Genomic DNA, 19359 nt, shown 5'->3' with positions numbered 1-19359 from the left:
ATGAATATATGGGCTGATTGTCTGCAAATAACTAATATATATATGTACTTGGTATTATTGAGTGTAGATTAAAATAAATATCTTGTTTTTAGTTATAGAATATATACTGTCATGAGGGAAAAGAGTTTAATAAGCAAAAATTATTTTGATGATTATAACATTTCACATATTTTTAATCATTTATTTTCATCTGCTTCATAAAGATAAAGTTCAGTATAGTTCTGGAAATTTGACATTCTGTAAAACTTGTGTCATTTAAAAACAAGAAATACATGTAAACTAATTTTTATCTGTATAACGTAACACTAGGATCAAATAAGTTATTGTTATTCACTGGCATCACCTGATAATAGCATTAATTCCACATGTTAACAAAGAGTATAACCCTTTTCCAAGATGCCACTGCAAAACACCACCATGTAAGTGTCACTAATTCAAAAGCAGTCACTAAGTATCTAATGTTTTTTTAAATTAAAATTTAACGACAAACAGAAATAGTCATTACTAGTACATAGTTAATACATATACAAATTTGCACATATAATATCTTTATGAAAATTTTGCTATTTAGACTAGCATCATCACTATCCATGAAATCATCGTTTTTGGTAATTATTTGGTAACCTTCTCATTCCTAATTAATTAAGTCAAGTTTGCAGGCCTCTGTTGTATTAGGAAAGATATGTTAGAATGTAGTTAGCATATTTTGAAACATTCAAATGTACTAAACTTTAAGTAAAAAAAAAAGTACTTGAAATTGTGAAGAGATTTTAAATTCACAAGTATTGCTAATGGTTTATATAAATATATATACAGTAAAACCTGTCTATGGTGACCATCTACGGTTCCTTCAAAAAGTGGTGTTTTTAGACAGGTGATTGTCCAATACAGGTGCTCCTGTATTGGACAACCTTTGCTGGTTCTTTTAGCCATTTCTACTAAAAAGCAAAACTCAGGATGAGCAAAAATAAGCGAATTTTTTCAGTGATAGAGCTATATTGGTATTGTATTTTATTCTTATTGGATAACCCAATTTACAGGAATTGTTGTGATATTATAAGACAGATTTAATACCAATATTTTAAAGATTAATACAATACTCACATTTTCTTGATTATAATGCACACTTTCTTTTTTCTGACTTAATTAATTCGACTTGGTTCTTTTCATTTGTTCTTCAGTTACGTGTATTATGTCATCGATATACAAGTGCGTCCTATCTCTCCATTGTTTTGGTTTTTGTTAGTTTAATCTTATTTTAACTTTAAAAATACTGTATTTTTTTTTATATTTAATATTTTCTTAAGTGCAATAAGAAAAATTATTAATTAATAATAAAACGATTTTATTATTTTTTCTCATAATGTGATTTTATTACACTCTGCGATTGTCATTGGACAATCGCGGAATCAAGAAAGGAAGGTTGCTTGTAAAACTGATTTTAGCATTAATACGTTTATTGTTTTTTTGAATATTTTGCATGTGAAAATTACTTGGATATTATTTTTCTAAAAATATCGTGGAAATAAGGTAGGTTGATACAGAAACTATTTATTGCACATGTACTGTATATGAGCTTAAAAAATTAATAAACAAAATAAATTTTATCAAACAATGAGATCAGCCAATTAATTGTATCATGTACAATATTTTATACCCCCAAGGAAAATACTGTAGGTCTACGATAAAATAAATTTCATTTTCCAACAGTTAAACTTTGCCGCTAATTGCCGTTGTGATAAACCATTTTCACTTTCTCTGATAATTTTAACACAATCTTCTAATGATAGCACTTTGCATTTCTTTTGTTTTTCAGATATTTTCCAACAAACTGAAATGAATTTCCTTTGTTCCTAGACTAATTTATTAACACCTGTACCTAATTTCAAGGGTGGGAGAAGTGCCCTGGGTGGTTTCAAACAAGAGTTTAGACTAATTCATTATGTTAGGAGGGGAAAATGTTGTTGAGATGATTTTGAACAATAGTTTAGACCAGATATATTCGCAAAAGTGGTTGCTTATTACAGTTGTTGTATGTTGTTTCGGACCAAAACTTAATGCCTGCAGTCGTGTTACACATGTAATCATTTAATACAGGTTACTTATACGAAGACTCTATTTATAAACTATTCTGTGTCAGAAATTTTTGCCTGTTTTGACAGGTGCCCGTCAAATGCAGGTGGTCGCCTAAGTAGTTTTCATTGTATATAAATTTAATTTTGCCTTTGCCTTTATAAAAATAATTCAATTTTCAAATTTTTTTTTAAAGACAGATTTAATTCTGTCACTTATTCTTATAAATCTTCAACACCTCTAGATATTTTCAAGAAAGAAGAGAGAGAGAGAAAGAATTACTGTTATATTATTATTATTTTAGTATAATTTAAAATTTTCTTAAGGCAATTAAATATAGTAGTCATTTAATACCAAAAGCGCTCAGCAACTAAATAATAATAAAGAAAACACCTTTTTTTGCCGAGAAATAAATATAATTTGCAAAAACAAACGTTTTCAGCCTAGTTAATAGGCCATCTTCAGGTCGAAAAAATGGAACGCAAATGTTCCATAAATAGAACATAAAAATATTTAAATCAAAAAATNCATAGATACGCCATAAGAAAAGCATCTAATTCAACGATATTGTCACAAATGGCGCAAGCGCAAGGCTCTGAGGTTAAATGGGATGAGGCAACAATCATCAAGCCTCTGTCTTCCCCAACTCTAGCAATGACGGCGGAGAAAATTGAAATATACAGAAGTAGGATAGGGGAAGGCTGTTTAAATGCGAGAGATGCGGAGAGCCTACCATCGGCATGGAAATATTTGGTTAAGAAATATACTAGAAACTTCGACCAGAATTAATCCATTGAAGATTTATGTTATTTCTGTTTTAATTAATTAATTAATTAATTTGTTTATTTATTCTTCCGTTATTTTTTACTTGTAAAATTTTTTGATTTAAATATTTTTATGTTCTATTTATGGAACATTTGCGTTCCATTTTTTCGTCCTGAAGATGGCCTATTAACTAGGCTGAAAACGTTTGTTTTTGCAAATTATATTTATTTCTCGGCAAAAAAAGGTGTTTTCTTTATTATTAGTAGTCATTTAAATTGAAAATTATGTTGACTTCAAATTTATTTTTATTATAGTGGAAAATCCAGATCATTGTGACTTCATTGCTTTAAGGAATATGTTAATCAGGCAAGTAATGATTTTTTTAAAATCTATTTCAAAACATATACAGTAGAATTTGCTTATTGTAATCACTGAAATTTGCTTGTACTATAGTATTTTCCAAAATAAGAATGGAACCAATATGCTGGTTCTTGAATGTATATCACATTTGCAACTTTGGCAAAATATTTGAAAATTCAAACATTCTATTTTAAATAATGTTATGAATACATTCTTTTCTAATCTGTGTTCTATATACCATGGGTTGTAATTAAGATGCTGTCTAGAGAGAGATTTTTCAGTACAAATGCAACCAAATCCAGTATGGTGACATTTTAGAACATGTGAATGAAAAAGTTAACACCACAATTTTTTCACTATGGCAATTTTGGGGCTTTTCCAAATGATATTGGCTCTGTGTACCATTAAAAAGTGTGGTTTATTGTGGACATGTTGCAAATTTGGCAGCATCAAAAACAGTACCATTTCAATGAGAAACATCACAAAGGCTTGATTATAGTTAACTATAGAATATGCTCATTGCCTTGCATTCAGGTTTTACACCTTTGAGCAATATTTCTTGCATCACTAATGATTCTATATAGTATGAATGTCTTGTACTTATTATAATGGTGAGTTGTGGTACTAATTTTTTTACAGAAATTTTCTGTATATCCTGAAGTGTTACATACCAGACTTGGTTGTATTTGGTCTGCTAAATATCTTTATAATTAAAATATTCCATTCAAAATTCTTTATAATCATCTGATAATGAACACAACTATTCTATTTCATAATGAACACAACTATTTTCCTTTGCCTGTATGTCTAGACCAATGAACATCAGCTCCATTTTTTTTATTCTGGGAAAAACTACAGTAGAGCGTCGTTTATCCGAATCAATTGGGGACCGAGGTTGTTCGGATAACTTATTTTTTGGATAACTGATTATGTACAAAAAAATATATTAACTTATCCCGTGTTGAAATTTTTCTTCGTTGCAAGCTGCTATGCGTTGAATTTTCGTCGATGTTAAGCCTAATGAAAACCTTTTAAAATAATAATTGTGGCTATTGTATCGTTAAAAATTATTTCCTTATTTTTTACAAACAAAATAAATATATTGAAAAATATAAAAACTAAAAAAAAATATACTTTAGAAGTTGATCTAGTATCAAAAACGTTCGATTCAGCACGAGGCACGGTCCTCAGAAAAACATCACACAAAAGTGCCAGTGCTGCCAGCTAAAATACACACACCAACAAAAAAAATATTGGAGTATATAGCCAAAGATTGCGGTGCCACAGCATTAGCAAATATTTAAAATTGCCGACTGGAATGCTTTCAGTTAACCGACGTTTTAGATAAATGACGCTCTACTGTATAACATCAAACAGAGTAATCTGATTACAGTTTGTTCTAATAGCATTAATTGACTGATAACTTTGATCATCATAATTACAGATTACTGTATATTATCATCTAAGCCAATGTATAATTAAAATATTTTAAATTATTGTTTAATAATTTTGCAGTTTAATTATGAATCTATCACATTTTATACTCACTTCTTTATTGACGTTAAAAACTTTCTCTATTTATCAAAATTTATGATTTAGTAGTCTAAATATCTTGAAATTTTTAATAATTTGAAATTTATTTCATACATCAGATTTTATAACTGTAGTTATATAAATGTGTTTATAACAATAAGTTTTAAAATTTAATAGAACATTTTGATAGAAAAATATTTAATGACTTTAATCCCTGAAGTGTAATTCGTACACTGACACCTGACAGTAATTTTTTGAAACTTAATTTCACTAGTGTCCAAAATTAAATTTACAAATTCCAGGATCAAAAATTTCCTTAAAAAAATACACATTTGGCATTAATGAAATTTGGTATGCCAAGATATATTTCTACAATCCATAAATGCAACATAAAAGAATCAGTGGTATTAAAAAACAATAATGTAGGTAGCTTTCCTGAAATTTTGCATACAATAATTCCTTCATTTACAGGAATTCACATTAACATGGTTGAAAAGTTTTAAAATTTAAATCATCAATATTATGAAAATAAATGATAGTTTATCAAAAATGTTATATATATCAGTAACCTATTATGTATATGTATATTTAAAAAAAGAAAAAAGTCACTTAAAACTATTCTACCCTAGTAAGAGTAAATAGTGTATTTGAGAATATGTAACAGATTGCTACTTTAAATACTTTAAACAGCCTTCATGAAAACAGCTACATGCTGTTTTCATGAAACCAATTACTTATTTAAATGGAGGGATTACTATTTTTAGATGAAAGCTTGATCAATTTTCAGTGTACAATTAAAATTAACTATATCATTGCAAATTTCTGTTAACAAATTATTGAAATTCATACTATATTTTTTGATAAATAATTTAATTTTGGACACTATTATTGTTTTTTATAAATTTTCAGTTTTTAAATAGTTTTTAAAAATCAAATAATTGTCTTTTAAAATAAAAACTGTTTAATTTGGTTTAAATACTTTAATTTCATGCAGATAATTTATAGATTACCTGTGTTTAATTAAAAACAAACAAATGATGCATCTTTTCCTTTGTTTGCCAAGATCCACTTTAAAAACATGGAAATTTTTTGCATACCAAGGGCACTGCCAACTGATTGCTAGTCAAGTGGGTGATGAAATAAGAGATGAACAATAGAAAAACTACAAATTTTTTTGTTTTCTTTATAAAAAAAAATCACTGATTTACTATCTGGTAATTTTAATTATTTAAAAAAAACAAGTTAAAAGAATGATTTCATAATTAACAAACACATTTATATATGTTGTGTACATTAAAACAAAAAAAAAAAAAGACATGAGATTCAAAACAAACTTTTTATTTTAAATTGATTAATTCATATTATAATTGTATGCAATGTCATGTAAATATTCTATAATGTTCTCCGTATTGAAATTTGAAACTTCTCAAGATTTTCTGGCAGCTTCATTGTAATGTTTGTTTATGCTGATGCTGAAAACCTACTAAAGTTCTTTCATAATCAACATCATATGTTTTAAGTTTGTTGCCCAGTTAACCATTGCCTACTTGACTATTGATCAGTTGTTGTGTACCCATACCACAAATGTATTTATCTGTTACATTTCCTGAAACACAACCAAAGGTTTGATATGTTTGCCATAAGAAACCTTTGGTTGTGTTTCATCTTTAGTTTTTTCATGTTCTTTTTCTGTACATTAATCCATGTTTTAATTTATGATATTGGACATGCCTAGATGAACTTAGATATTGAAAGCTAATAAAGTTCAGTTAATTTTTCTGACTATAGAATAACTTGAAAACTGTCTAGAAACAAGCTGTTGATTTTAGCAAATAATGGCTAAATGATTAAGGGTGCAACTATGCAGACACGAATTTAGTATCGAGCGATATAGTTCTTGCAAAGAAAAACATGCACAAGCGAGAAGTAAGAATTCTTGCTGGCATGAGTGAACTTCTGGTTCTCGCACATATCTGATAGGATTTGATGTTTCTTGCGTCTTGCCTCTTCTCACCACATATTCTCGCTCACTCGGAAAATTTGCTCACTCCTGTCTGCATAGTCACAATCTACTTCTTGAACCCATGTCAATGGCTATTGTAGAGTCTGAATGCAAATTTTTTAATAAAATTAGTATTAATGACATTAATATCAGCATAAAACATAAAGCATGTTTGAAGAATTATCTGAGGTCAAAGAAATACACCTCGGATGTATTTCTTTGATCTCAGATGGTTCTTCAAACATGAAATATACTACAGATATTATCAGCACTAAAACATTTTTGTTTAACTTTTTGAGATTATTTCAGTGCATCAAAATGCATCATCTAGATCAGGGGTGTCCAGCCCGTGGGCCGCATGCGGCCCAATAAATACATTAAAACATTGTAATAATAAAAAACTTAAAACATTTTGTCATTTATCTATTTCATCGGCATAAACTCAAAAAAGAAGTTTCACAAAACTGTAAACCTTTATTCATATTTTATTTTTGAGTGGAAAGGAAATATTTTCAAATACTTGGAGATGTGTGAATGAGGAAGGATTATTAAATAAAGCTGGAGTTGTGACTCAAAGGATTATAGACCCAAATTTGGGAAAAGGAGGGAAAGATGAGAAAGTGAGAAAGGTTAAATAGATCTTCTGTTAAGCAAATATGGACCCTTAATTTTCCAACCTTTCTCACATTTTTATGTTTTGTTCTTTCTCTCCTTTTCCTGCACTTGGGTCTATAATCCTTTGATTCACAACTACAGCTTTATTTAGTATTTTTTCCAACATTGCAAGATTTGGCTACATTGCGCCAAATGTGGCTACTTTTTTTGTTTGACGTAAAAAATATCATTTGGCGCATTGGCTACTTTTTAGGCTACATATTATTTATAAATATATTACTTGAATAAAAATGTACTTTAAAATGAAATGGNTCTTTTTGAAATATTTCGGATATATGAATCTTTAAGAGTAGCTTTTCCTTTTATTATAATAACTGGAGATTTCAACGCCCGTATAGCACAAAACATGGATTTAATATATAAAGGACCAAATGAAAAAATCCAAAATTTTCGCAAATCCAAAGATATTAAATCAAATAAAATGGGACTTGACTTAATAAAAATGACTACTCAAGCACAACTATATATTCTCAATGGTAGAATAGAAAACGATTATCCATCCGAGTTTACGTGTATAACCACTTCAGGAAGCTCTACAATAGACTTGTTTATATGCTCAGAACTTCTAGTTGATTTATGCTCCAAAATCCAAGTACTAAATTGTGACTTATCGGATCATTTTCCTATTAATTCTTACTTTACACTAATAGATGTGGTTCATGAAAATTATATTATACCAATTTATCAGCTAAATATCTATCACTACCAACGTTTTCAAGAGCAAATAAGTGAAAAGATGAGATACTTACTGTCAGAAGAATACTTATTATTATAATCTAGACATGTTAATTTTTAAATATACTTGTATATTGGGCCATAAGTATATATTATATGTACTGTACTTTTGGCCCAAAACTCCTTGACTTCTTCCAATGCAGCCCAGAGAAACAAAAAGGTTGGACACCCTAGATGAAATATTTAAAATAATAAAGTAGAGTATGTTTGTTGAAAGAGAAAAGATGAAAGAGTACAAAAAGAAAGAGTAAAGATGATAAAATTTAAATGATATAGACTATTCATTAATTTCATTAAAAATTTTACATTTTTAAATGTGTTAAAATTAAATTTTTGCACTTTGAAAATGTAGATTATATGTATATAATTATCTGTAAATAAAACTTTTTATACATTACAAATTTTATTGTACTTAAATTAATAAATTATTAATTTTCTAGGACCCATATGCAGGATCTAAAAGATGTAACAAGTAACGTTCACTATGAAAATTATAGATGCAGGAAATTAGCTGGTATTGGTGCTGATGGTAATCCCAAAATGACAAATAAGTATGTTGAATTAATATAAAAAAGTTTTTTTTGTAGGAACTTTGTTCAAATATATATATATAATTTAATAAATAACAATCAGAAATTACCTGGATAAACAAATTTTTAATGTTTCTTTGTTCATATTTTGAAAAAAAAATTTAATGAGTGTAATTATAATAATTGATAGTAGTAGTAATGTTTATATGACTTGTATGTTATATACAAATGTTTTCTTTTTCATTTGGATTTAAAGTTTGCAGTAAATTATTAATTAAACTTTTACATAGTAAAAATTGTAGCATGTTTTTATAATTTTGTTTGAATACATTATTTTGTAAAGTGAATGAAGGTGATTCAAGAACAGATAAAAATGTATTCTGAAGTTTATATGATTTTCATAAAATGTAAAACAATACAGAATAGATCCTTGTTATATTGGACATGTAGAGAGGCAAACTGAAGAGCCATATTTCAGGTGGCATGATATAACCAATCTATCTTTCCATTATTGACGCCATGTATTTTTATATTTGAAGACAAAAAAAATTCTTTGATATATACAAATGAATGATATAATGAGGGCTACCATAATTTTGTATGTATTTATTTTGGATTTCTACATTATCAAAATACTTATAGCTAAATTGGAGAAGTTACTATATATGTTATAATACAAATAATGTTAATTAAATCATTGATAGATTTAATGTACCAAGTAAAAAGTTTATTATTGTTGTTGCTTTTAGCTTAGAGAATTTATCTTCCAAATTTGCTCATAATTTTTATAAGTGTATTGTAGTTGATAGACAGCCTGATAGAAAAAATGTCATAACATTTATGTTTTATCATAAATATATACTTTCTATTCCAGTAAAATTAACAACAAAATAAATTTAAATAATTTCATATATCCTCATATGTATGAGTCTTAAATTAATTTAATAAACTTTAAAGTTTTTATTAATCTGATATTTAGTTATGAACTTAATATTAATTTATGTTCATTATAATAGTTTTATTTTTATTGTCATATATAGAAATCCATTTACTCAAATGGAAGAAGAAAAACTTGAACATGAAGCAGAAATGAAATCTACAGAGAAAGAAACGGAAAAGGTGTTTGAAATGAAAGTTCAAGAAAAGCTTCAAAAACTTAAAGATTCTGAAAATGATGTAAGTTGTTTTTGTTATTTAATATATAAATTTACTTTTATAGCTTTATAAAATTTTTTTTTATATTACAACATGAACAACCCAGGATATTTTCAATTAAAAATTGAATTATGACTATTTACAAAAAATTTTAAATTTTTTGTAAATAGTCATAATTCAATTTTTATAATTTTTTCAATATCCTGGGTTGTTCATGTTGTAATATAAAAAAAATTTTTATAAAGCTATAAAAGTAAATTTATATATTAAATAACAAAAACAACTTACATCATTTTCAGAATCTTTAAGTTTTTGAAGCTTTTCTTGAACTTTCATTTCAAACACCTTTTCCGTTTCTTTCTCTGTAGATTTCATTTCTGCTTCATGTTCAAGTTTTTCTTCTTCCATTTGAGTAAATGGATTTCTATATATGACAATAAAAATAAAACTATTATAATGAACATAAATTAATATTAAGTTCATAACTAAATATCAGATTAATAAAAACTTTAAAGTTTATTAAATTAATTTAAGACTCATACATATGAGGATATATGAAATTATTTAAATTTATTTTGTTGTTAATTTTACTGGAATAGAAAGTATATATTTATGATAAAACATAAATGTTATGACATTTTTTNAATTTATGATAAACTTTTTTTTATAATCTTAAGAAAAGTTTATTTTCTTTACTCAAGATGTGATAATTCTTTTACATGTAAATAGTACAGGCATGGCCAATGTATGGCCCGCAGGCTGGATGTGGTCCATGTAATGGATCTATGTGGCCTGTGATTAATCCTTCAATATTAGCTACTCAAATCAGAATAGATCGGTGAAAAATTCTAACACCTAAAAAAAAAGGTTGATTCTAGACTAATTTGACTCAACATTTCCAAAATACATATAATTTTTTGGGAATAATCCATATAAACTATGCTATAAACAAAAAATTGTAGGATTACTTACTGAATGTGCACCATTCAACAACGCCATTGCTTAACCTATTTGATGTTGAAATTTTTATTTGTTGCCTGTGATGCCATGTTGAATTTTAGTTGATGTTAAGCCTAAAAAAATTTTTTTTAAATAATAATTGTGTTTACTGTATCGTTAAAAATTATTTTTTTATGTTGCACAAAAAAAAATAAATATATTGAATAATATAGAAACAAAAAAAATTATATTTTAAAAGTTCATTTTAATTAACTAATATAAAAATTGTGTCGCATAGCGACATCTAGTATCAAAAACATTTCGATGTAAACATGAAAATATTCAGGATCGCCCACGGAGGTCAATGAGGTCAACACGAATATTTTCGGGAATAACATAGGACAGGTTAAGCTTGTTTTCGTCATGGAGTGGCGCATCGAATGGTGGGCACGTGTTTCCTGATAAATTATTTTTCTGTAAAAAATTTGCTGAACTTTGGAGATATCATTAACCACTCAGCAGTGAGCAATGACTATAGTTGTCAAGGGCAATCGTGTGGCAGTGGTGAGGGACGACTATAGTCATCAAATTCTTTGGGGGTATCGCCTAAAACTATCGCAAAAAAAATTCACATAAAAAATGAATTATGTAACAATAAAAAAAGACTTTTCTTTATTGACATAACTGTTTACAAAATCTTATTCCGAAACAATAATGAGAAAAAATGCGTGGAAAAATACTTTAAAAATTTCCCACATTTATTCTCCAGTACTGGGGGTATAACCATATTCGACTAGTCAACTGTTGAAAGGTTAATATAAATATAATTTTTATGGCCATTAAATAAATGGTTTTTAGTAGGTCCGCTGCTCATTTAAACTCAACAGTTTGTGCAATATCCGCTATTGGTCTAGATTCGACCAATCCTATAACGACACGAGTCGGCGATGACATTTTACCGTATCGTACAAGTCTCTTTTAGCGTGTTTATACAGATGTGATCGCAATTTTTTCGCTGTTATATACAAATCCATATCATATGAACCCGTTTTATGATGGGGTCTACTATATTTTGTGATATATACTACATATTTATTGAATATTGTAACCTGAAGAAGGCCTATAGAAGAACTAAAAATGCTTGTCAAATTAAATCATCTCTTCTGGAACTGAAAATTTTAGCATATGTGTTTTGGTAAAATCACTTTCATGTACATAAAGAAACTTTATTATTGAGCTTAATTCAAATTAGTTCAAAATGATTCATACCAAATGAATACAAGGATATAGAACTAGTTGATCACATCAAGTTCTTATTACTTCCACAAACTTAGGTTAAGTATTTAAATACTTCTTAGATGAGATTCTTACAAGCTCACATTATAGCAAACAGCAGATTGAGAAATTGGGAATTTCCCAATAGGCTGTTTTCTAAATAACCATTCCTTATTTTAATGTGTTATATCTCATTTGATAACAAATTAATAAACATAATACAGGTATTGTCCATATGTCTATTATATTAAATTTTAAAAAGTCTTAATCTAGAACTTAATTCAGATGTGCATTTTGCAACTTTAATTTGAAAATAATCAATCCCAGCTTTGGCCATAGACTGCCACAATGAGCTGTATTGGACTAATGCTCGTCACCATCTGATTTCTGGCTGGCAATGTACAGTACATATATGAGCCAATATTTGGTACATATATCCAGGTATTAATAGGTACCACTGTAATTTACTTTCAAACTCTGTAATTATCAACATTTAATCAACTTATTTTTGAATATTTTGTGCTAAGGATAGCTAGTTACTAACCACTGCATAAGGTAAATTGGTAACACTGGGCTCCCTTATCTTCATTGTTTTACAGATTATGTTCAATTGCTTGTTCATGAACAGTTTTCAAAAACTCATTCAATTCTTAAAAGAATATGATTCTGTCCCTGGTTAATTCCTTAAGACATACATATTAATCAAGACTTTGTATTCTCAACAGGTGACTTTTTTTCTCTGACAACGTTAAAATTTGTTTCTCATTTCTGTGCATAGTAACATTTATCATAGAAAAATACTTTATTCTTAAGAACTTTCTCCATAATTTTTTATTAAAAATTGAAGATCTGTGTACTACTATATTAAATCATTTTCAAGATGCTTATTTTATGAATTATTCTGAATTACATTTTAATAGTGAGCAGAAGTTCACACAACTAAAATTTTGTTCATTGTAATGAAATAAAAATTTTCAAGCATAGAAAATCAATTTTAATGTTGTACAATATTTCATTTTTGAAATATAGCTTAACCACAGACACGAACAAATGAAGAAGAATTTAGAACAGCAAAGACAAGAATTAGAAGAAAAGAGAAGAGCTTATGAAAAAGAGAAAGCTGCATTTGAATTGGCAAACAAAGATATGGAAGATGTTATGCGAAGGATGACGCTTGATTCTAATTCAAAAGAGTAAGTACATTCATTTTTGTAAACTTCCAAATTGGGCAATATGAGTTTTTTTTATTTAGTGAAAATAATTATTTAAAACAAAACATAGATATTTAAGTTTAATCAAAAAAAATTATTAATGTAATAATTAATCTGTTCTAATATGCATAGGGAAAGGAAATAAAGTTTAATATGAAAGAAATACAATATATTAATTAGTATGTTAGAACAGTACATCATTGTATTCTTTGCATCAAGGAAAGGTTTATGTATGAATTACAATATTTCTTAAATCTTTGACTGGCAATATATTAAATTAATTTAATTTCTTATCTTTTCTGTATACTATTGTCGTCCAAAGTAATGCTATAATGATTCACTGTATTCTTTTATTTGTTTCCTGTCGGAGATTTATTCAATGATAGTTTTGACTTAGCATCTAAAGCTGATGAGATTACTGTAAGCTTTGAGGATAGGATTAAATGTTCATATTGAATCTATTTTTTGCAAAAAGCATCAACAAAATTTCTTACATTTGAGGATGAGATTAAAATAGTAATTTCATCAGCTTTAGATGCCAAGTCAGCAAGAAAACAGTATGGTGTTTGCCATTTGATAGTTTGAGAAATATTATTTGATTTTAAAATCAAATGTACACAAAAAATCTTTTTTCTTCTGAATTTATTTCAAATAGCAGATTGATTTTTTCCTTTTGAATAATTTTTACAACAGGTTTTAACATTTTCATGAAATCTCACTTTCTCATTTCATTAATACAGTATGTCATGATCAAAGGTTTTGATTACTCCTGTTTTATTGATTACATTTTTTAATATACTTTTGTCCTTTTTTGTGTGTATGATAAATAACTGCTTTATGAATTCTCTCTCATTTTCTTAAAATTACCCCCTTTTTAATTTGGCATTTCTGTACATGATTCTAGCCGTTTATATATATTGTGTGTATATGTTATAAGTAAAAGTTCATAAACTAGTGAAAATTCATAAACTAATTATTTTATTTAAATAAAATACTTAGTGAAATAACAACATAAAATCAGTTATAAACATAATCCATTTTTAATTTAAGATCTCATTTCCAAAAGGTCCCAAATGATAATTGACTGGTGGCCTTTTGAAAGGAATCATTGTTTGGACTTGTAATTTGTACAAAACTGCAATAAACTTCTTTTCCATTGAACTTAGAACTTTTTGACAAATACTGAGCCAGGTGGTGAATCTAGTGACATTAATTTAATACCCCTTAAGCCCTTATCCCGAGAAAACTCAGNTACAGCTTTCTCCTCCATTTTCATGGAGCACAGTAAAAAACTAATTTTTTGTTGAACAAATTTAAATAAAATTGCATATTTTGACACTCCTGAACAAACTGCAAAGTGTTAAAAATGACGTGCCTTGCCACGTGATATTCGAAACAAAATGGAGATGTATTTCATACTTTGCCGGTTTCTCATCTGGCATTGTATAGAATGCCTAGGAAATTTGTAAAATATGAATCGTTTTATAGATTGCCGGCTAGTTTTAGGCATTATATACAATGCCTATATTATATACAAATCAGGCATTCTATAAAATGGCTGATTTCGAACTTTGCCGGTAACATATATACATTTAATTAAGTCAGGACGGGTTGGAAATCGCAATAAAAAATGTAATTTTTGAAAAATATTTTAAAATATACGGCCAGCTAGTATTCACTATTTTAAACCCTTTTCCTCCTGTAAATTTTATGAGAATGTTCCGCAAAAGATGATACCAGCTGTTCTCAAGGTCATCCAGATGTAAACACAATTACTCATCAGCATCAGATTTTGCGGAAAGGGGAGACAACGAAAAATAACTTTGAAGCTTTCTCTTCAAAATTAACGCATTTCTTTCATTTTTTTTTTTTTCAGTTTTAAATATTTTTTATGTTTAATTACATTAATATTAAAAATTGCTGTGTACCCAAGGAGTTAAGTAGTAACACATTAACTGATGCACAGTATTTTTCAATATTTTGGACTTAGGGCCTTTTGGAAATGAATTCTTCAATTGTAATACATGTGTTCAGTTATAAAAACACTGACTGGTGTATTTTAAAATACTACTAAAAGTTTAACATGCTCTTTTTGCCCATGTTTTATGGATTTCAGTGTTATCTCATCTAAATTAATTTTTTGAAATGTTGTACTATATCTTGGTTATTATCCAGGTCTTATCAATAGAGAATTTTCATTCTTTATTGTATTTGTATATTTTAATGATATTTATCTCCTTTGGAACAATGAACTTGGTTCCATATTTACAATATACAAAAGTTCCTTCCTTTAAAAAAAATCAAAAAAAATTATAACTAATTAATTATGCCTATTACATATTAGAGAGGTTGAGGCGCACGTTTTAAACGTGTACGTGTGACGTTCGGCGCTGCTTTCCCGTAAGCCTAAAAGTTTGACGATGATGTTTGGAATACTCGAGCGTGATTCCACCGACTATCCAAACACCATTGTCAAACTTTTAGGCTTATGGGAAAGCGGCGCCGAACGTCAAACGTACACGTTTAAAACATGCGCCTCAACCTCTCTATTATTATGTATAGTTCCACTTGTAGCAATTGATTACTGCTTCCTGTAACAAAGAAGAGTTTTAAAATCTCTGGATCTCTCACTTTGTACAAGGGGCATACACTTTCGTTTGTGTCAAAAAAAAAATTACTTACAACTCTGTAAGTAGGTCCACCTTCTTACAGTTGAAGGAAGACTAAATTGAAAGTACTTTTGCCACTGGTGTGGTGTCCTTCTTGAACTACTTTTTGGTAGTGTGTCACACCCATGCCTGGACAGTTGCTTCCAGTTCAAGGCCTCATCAGATGATAGTCAGAAGGGGCTAAATCAGGGAGTACAAAGGGTGCAGAGTAACTGAAACTCCATCTTGGCAGTTGCAGCAGCAGTTTTCTGACTAGTGTTGGAATGCACATTGTCATGTTGCCTCTATGTTTGATATTGAATGCCAACATCAAACATAGAGGTTACTGTAACCTTATGTATGCCATTCAGAGGATCCTACCTTTCTCTACTGTCTATCTCCTCTCCCTACTTCTTCCCTAGTCCCTTCCCTTACCCTCTTTTCTGCTGGATAAACACTTCATGTACAGTGGATATCTTTCTTGTATGCAAACACTTTCTGCCCATTTCCCTGGCTGTTTCTGTTGTATTGCATGACACAAGCTCCAGAGAGTCACCACACATGCAGTTATTAATGGTTGTTTGCTGTTCCTGCTAGACAATGAGGATGATGCCTTCAATGTTTCAACACATCATCCTTGTTTCAAAGTATGTGGCCTCAGTATTTCAAAACACTGAGGCCACACACTTGTTGGCTGAGGACATTGTCTGAAATAGCTTCAGTGGATTCCCCATGTGCTTCCATTGCATTGATTGGAATTTTGTCCAGTTCATGGTAATGGAGTTGTTTCTCATCACTGGTCACAAACCTGGACATGAAGCCTGCTGGATTCTGGTCATAGCATTACAGGAGATGACAGCTCCTGTCTTTATGTTGTTGCATTTGTGCTGCAGTCAGTAATCTTAAAGTGCTCATGCATGGTGTGCTATAGGGTGACTCTGGCAAGTTCTGTGGCTGCCTCTATTTCCAAAAATATGATGTACCTGTTTTCCAGGATGATCTGCTCCACCCAGGGAATGTTGATTGTCATTGTTACTTTCACTTTCCTTCTCTGTTTGTGTAGCCATGTTTTCTGTGATGGTGCTTGTTCCGCACATACTGCCACCAATTGCTTATGAATCTGTAGTATTCACACCCTCCTTCCAGGGAAACCAAGTCATCTGCTGTTTCCCTTGATAATCACTCTCTATGATGTCAACTCAGTTGCTGACTGAAAAAATTTGCTGTGGTATTCACAGTTTTTACTCTTCTGTCCAGTGTTGCCATTTAAAAAGCACACCAATGCCTAGCTAATGGTGCCTGTTATAACATGCAAAGCAGATCATGGGTTTTGGGAAATTCAAAAGAGTAAATAAATATTTGTCTTGTAATTTATATGACCATTTTCAGTATTGAATAACTATTTCTGGAAAGCTGCTTTTTTTTATGACAGTTTCAAAATATAGATCATAAAATATTAGTGTATTTTACTACTATATGCAAAACGAAGACAAAAAAAAATGACTGTATTTTAAGACAATATTTTCATACACTCCTGAACAAATACTAATGATGGAACTACATACAGTTTTCCTTTACTAAATTAATCTGTTATAACTTACATTTTTTTTTTTCAATATTGGATAAAATATCATTTGAAAATAAGTGATTATTTTAATAAAAATATATCAAAAAGAATTATATCAAAATGACTGGTTTTGATTTAATTTTTATCTGTTTGTTAAAAAGGAAATTGGAATTATGGCAGTAATGTTTTTTAATCTACAGCCTAATATCAAATTATTTAAAATCTGCTCAAACACTTCAGGAACATTTATTATAGAACTGTATTCAAAGAGAAAACCATTTGTTTTTATTTTAAAAGTTAATTTAACATGTTCAGTGCTGAAGATGCTTTGGAGCATTCTACACTGCTTATGAGGGTTGAGGATGCTCCTGTGCCCTCACAGTTTGATTACATTATTGTTCAAAGAATTTTTTTGTTTATAAGAAATATTGATGGTGTCTGAAGCATCTAAAACCTGCCCACATTGTATGTGTGCTTTTATGTATTTACTCCTCCCGTCGTCATCTCACTCACATTTGGGTCAGAATGACTCAAATGGTGGACAATTTGGCAAAACAACCATCCTGATTCCCTCAACCTTACATGGCTTTCTCAGACTTTTTCAACTGTGCATAATGTCTTTGACTGCATTGTGCAGTCATGACTAATATTTGAAGACTTCCAAACAAACAGCACACTAGAAATTCTGAACACAGTGAACATTTTTATAGGATACTGGGGTAGTGATTTAAGATACTGATGGCATTATCTGGCATACAATTGAATCACAAATTGTAGTCATTTAGATACCTGTTTGAAACCTAGCCTTATGTTAGTTTTGCAGTAATCAAACAATTTACTTGGGTGCATAACTTTTTTTTGTCAATGAGTGTACTTAACCTATTCGATATTGAAATTTTTATTTGTTGCCTGTGACACCATGTTGAATTTTCGTCGATGTTAAGCCTTAAAAAAAAGTTTTTTAAATAATAATCGTGTTTACTGTATTGTTAAAAATTATTTTTTTATATTGCACAAACAAAATAAATATATTGAATAATATANTTTTTTAAATAATAATCGTGTTTACTGTATTGTTAAAAATTATTTTTTTATATTGCACAAACAAAATAAATAAATTGAATAATATAGAAACAAAAAAAAATTATATTTTAAAAGTTCGTTTTAATATAAAAATTGTGATGCATAGCAACATCTAGTATCAAAAACATTCCGATATAAACACAAAAATATTTGGGATCGCCCACACAGGTCAATGAGGTCAACACGAAAATATTCGGGAACAATGTAGGACAGGTTAATGCACATAATAATCAAAGGATTTGAAATCAGTACACTTGCCAGAACCTTGTTTAATCTGGGTATTTATAGTCAGAATATTCAATTTATTGGACACTGTAAATATCTCAATTTAGACATATTTTCAAGAAATATAAAATTTGTGGTGTACTTCAATATAATTTTGTAGATAGAAATTTTGATTTAAGAGGAAAGAAAAAGTTTGTATACATCTTTTTACATAGTCAGACATGAAAAGTAACTTTCATATAAAAAGACTGAGGTTAAGATAGCCAAGGACATCAGCCAATTTTGGATGAAAATTGATAACCTATTATAGAACCCATCAACCAAAAGTAAGCTTGCTAGCATTTGCAGAAGAGGTCTAATAAAAGATGTGGAAGCAAAGTGGGATGAAGCCTCAGTCAATCCCTAAAGAACACAATTAGACCATTTGAAATGACAATAAACAACTGGTTATTAAAAATGCAAAAAGAACCTGCACTAGATTTATTAATGTGGATGTTTTCTACATAATTACAAAAATAAATAATGGTTTATTTAAATTCTTTACATATACTACAGCTGAGGTCAGTGGGCCAAAACTATAGCT

General features: G+C 29.0%; 1 protein-coding gene across 10 annotated transcripts in view; it reads left to right on the top strand.

The window, feature by feature from the left end:
- Positions 1-19359, top strand: part of LOC111630144 (septin-7-like) — a 141606-nt gene that overhangs the window by 115677 nt on the left and 6570 nt on the right. For 9 of the 10 annotated variants that reach the window (XM_023374189.1, XM_023374185.1, XM_023374186.1 and 6 more), the window contains 4 exons: positions 3153-3204; positions 8584-8694; positions 9714-9849; positions 13072-13235. In XM_023374189.1, the coding sequence (XP_023229957.1) occupies positions 3153-3204; positions 8584-8694; positions 9714-9849; positions 13072-13235 (463 nt within the window). Of the gene's footprint in view, positions 1-3152; positions 3205-8583; positions 8695-9713; positions 9850-13071; positions 13240-19359 lie in introns of those variants that run through there. The other variant, XM_023374194.1, reaches the window with a different exon arrangement.

The sequence above is a fragment of the Centruroides sculpturatus genome, unplaced genomic scaffold (genome assembly GCF_000671375.1).
Source record: "Centruroides sculpturatus isolate CEXI.00-Female unplaced genomic scaffold, Cexi_2.0 scaffold684, whole genome shotgun sequence".
Lineage (NCBI taxonomy): Eukaryota > Metazoa > Arthropoda > Arachnida > Scorpiones > Buthidae > Centruroides > Centruroides sculpturatus.
Note: the sequence above shows the minus strand (reverse complement) of the source record. Positions and strands in the feature narration are given on the sequence as shown.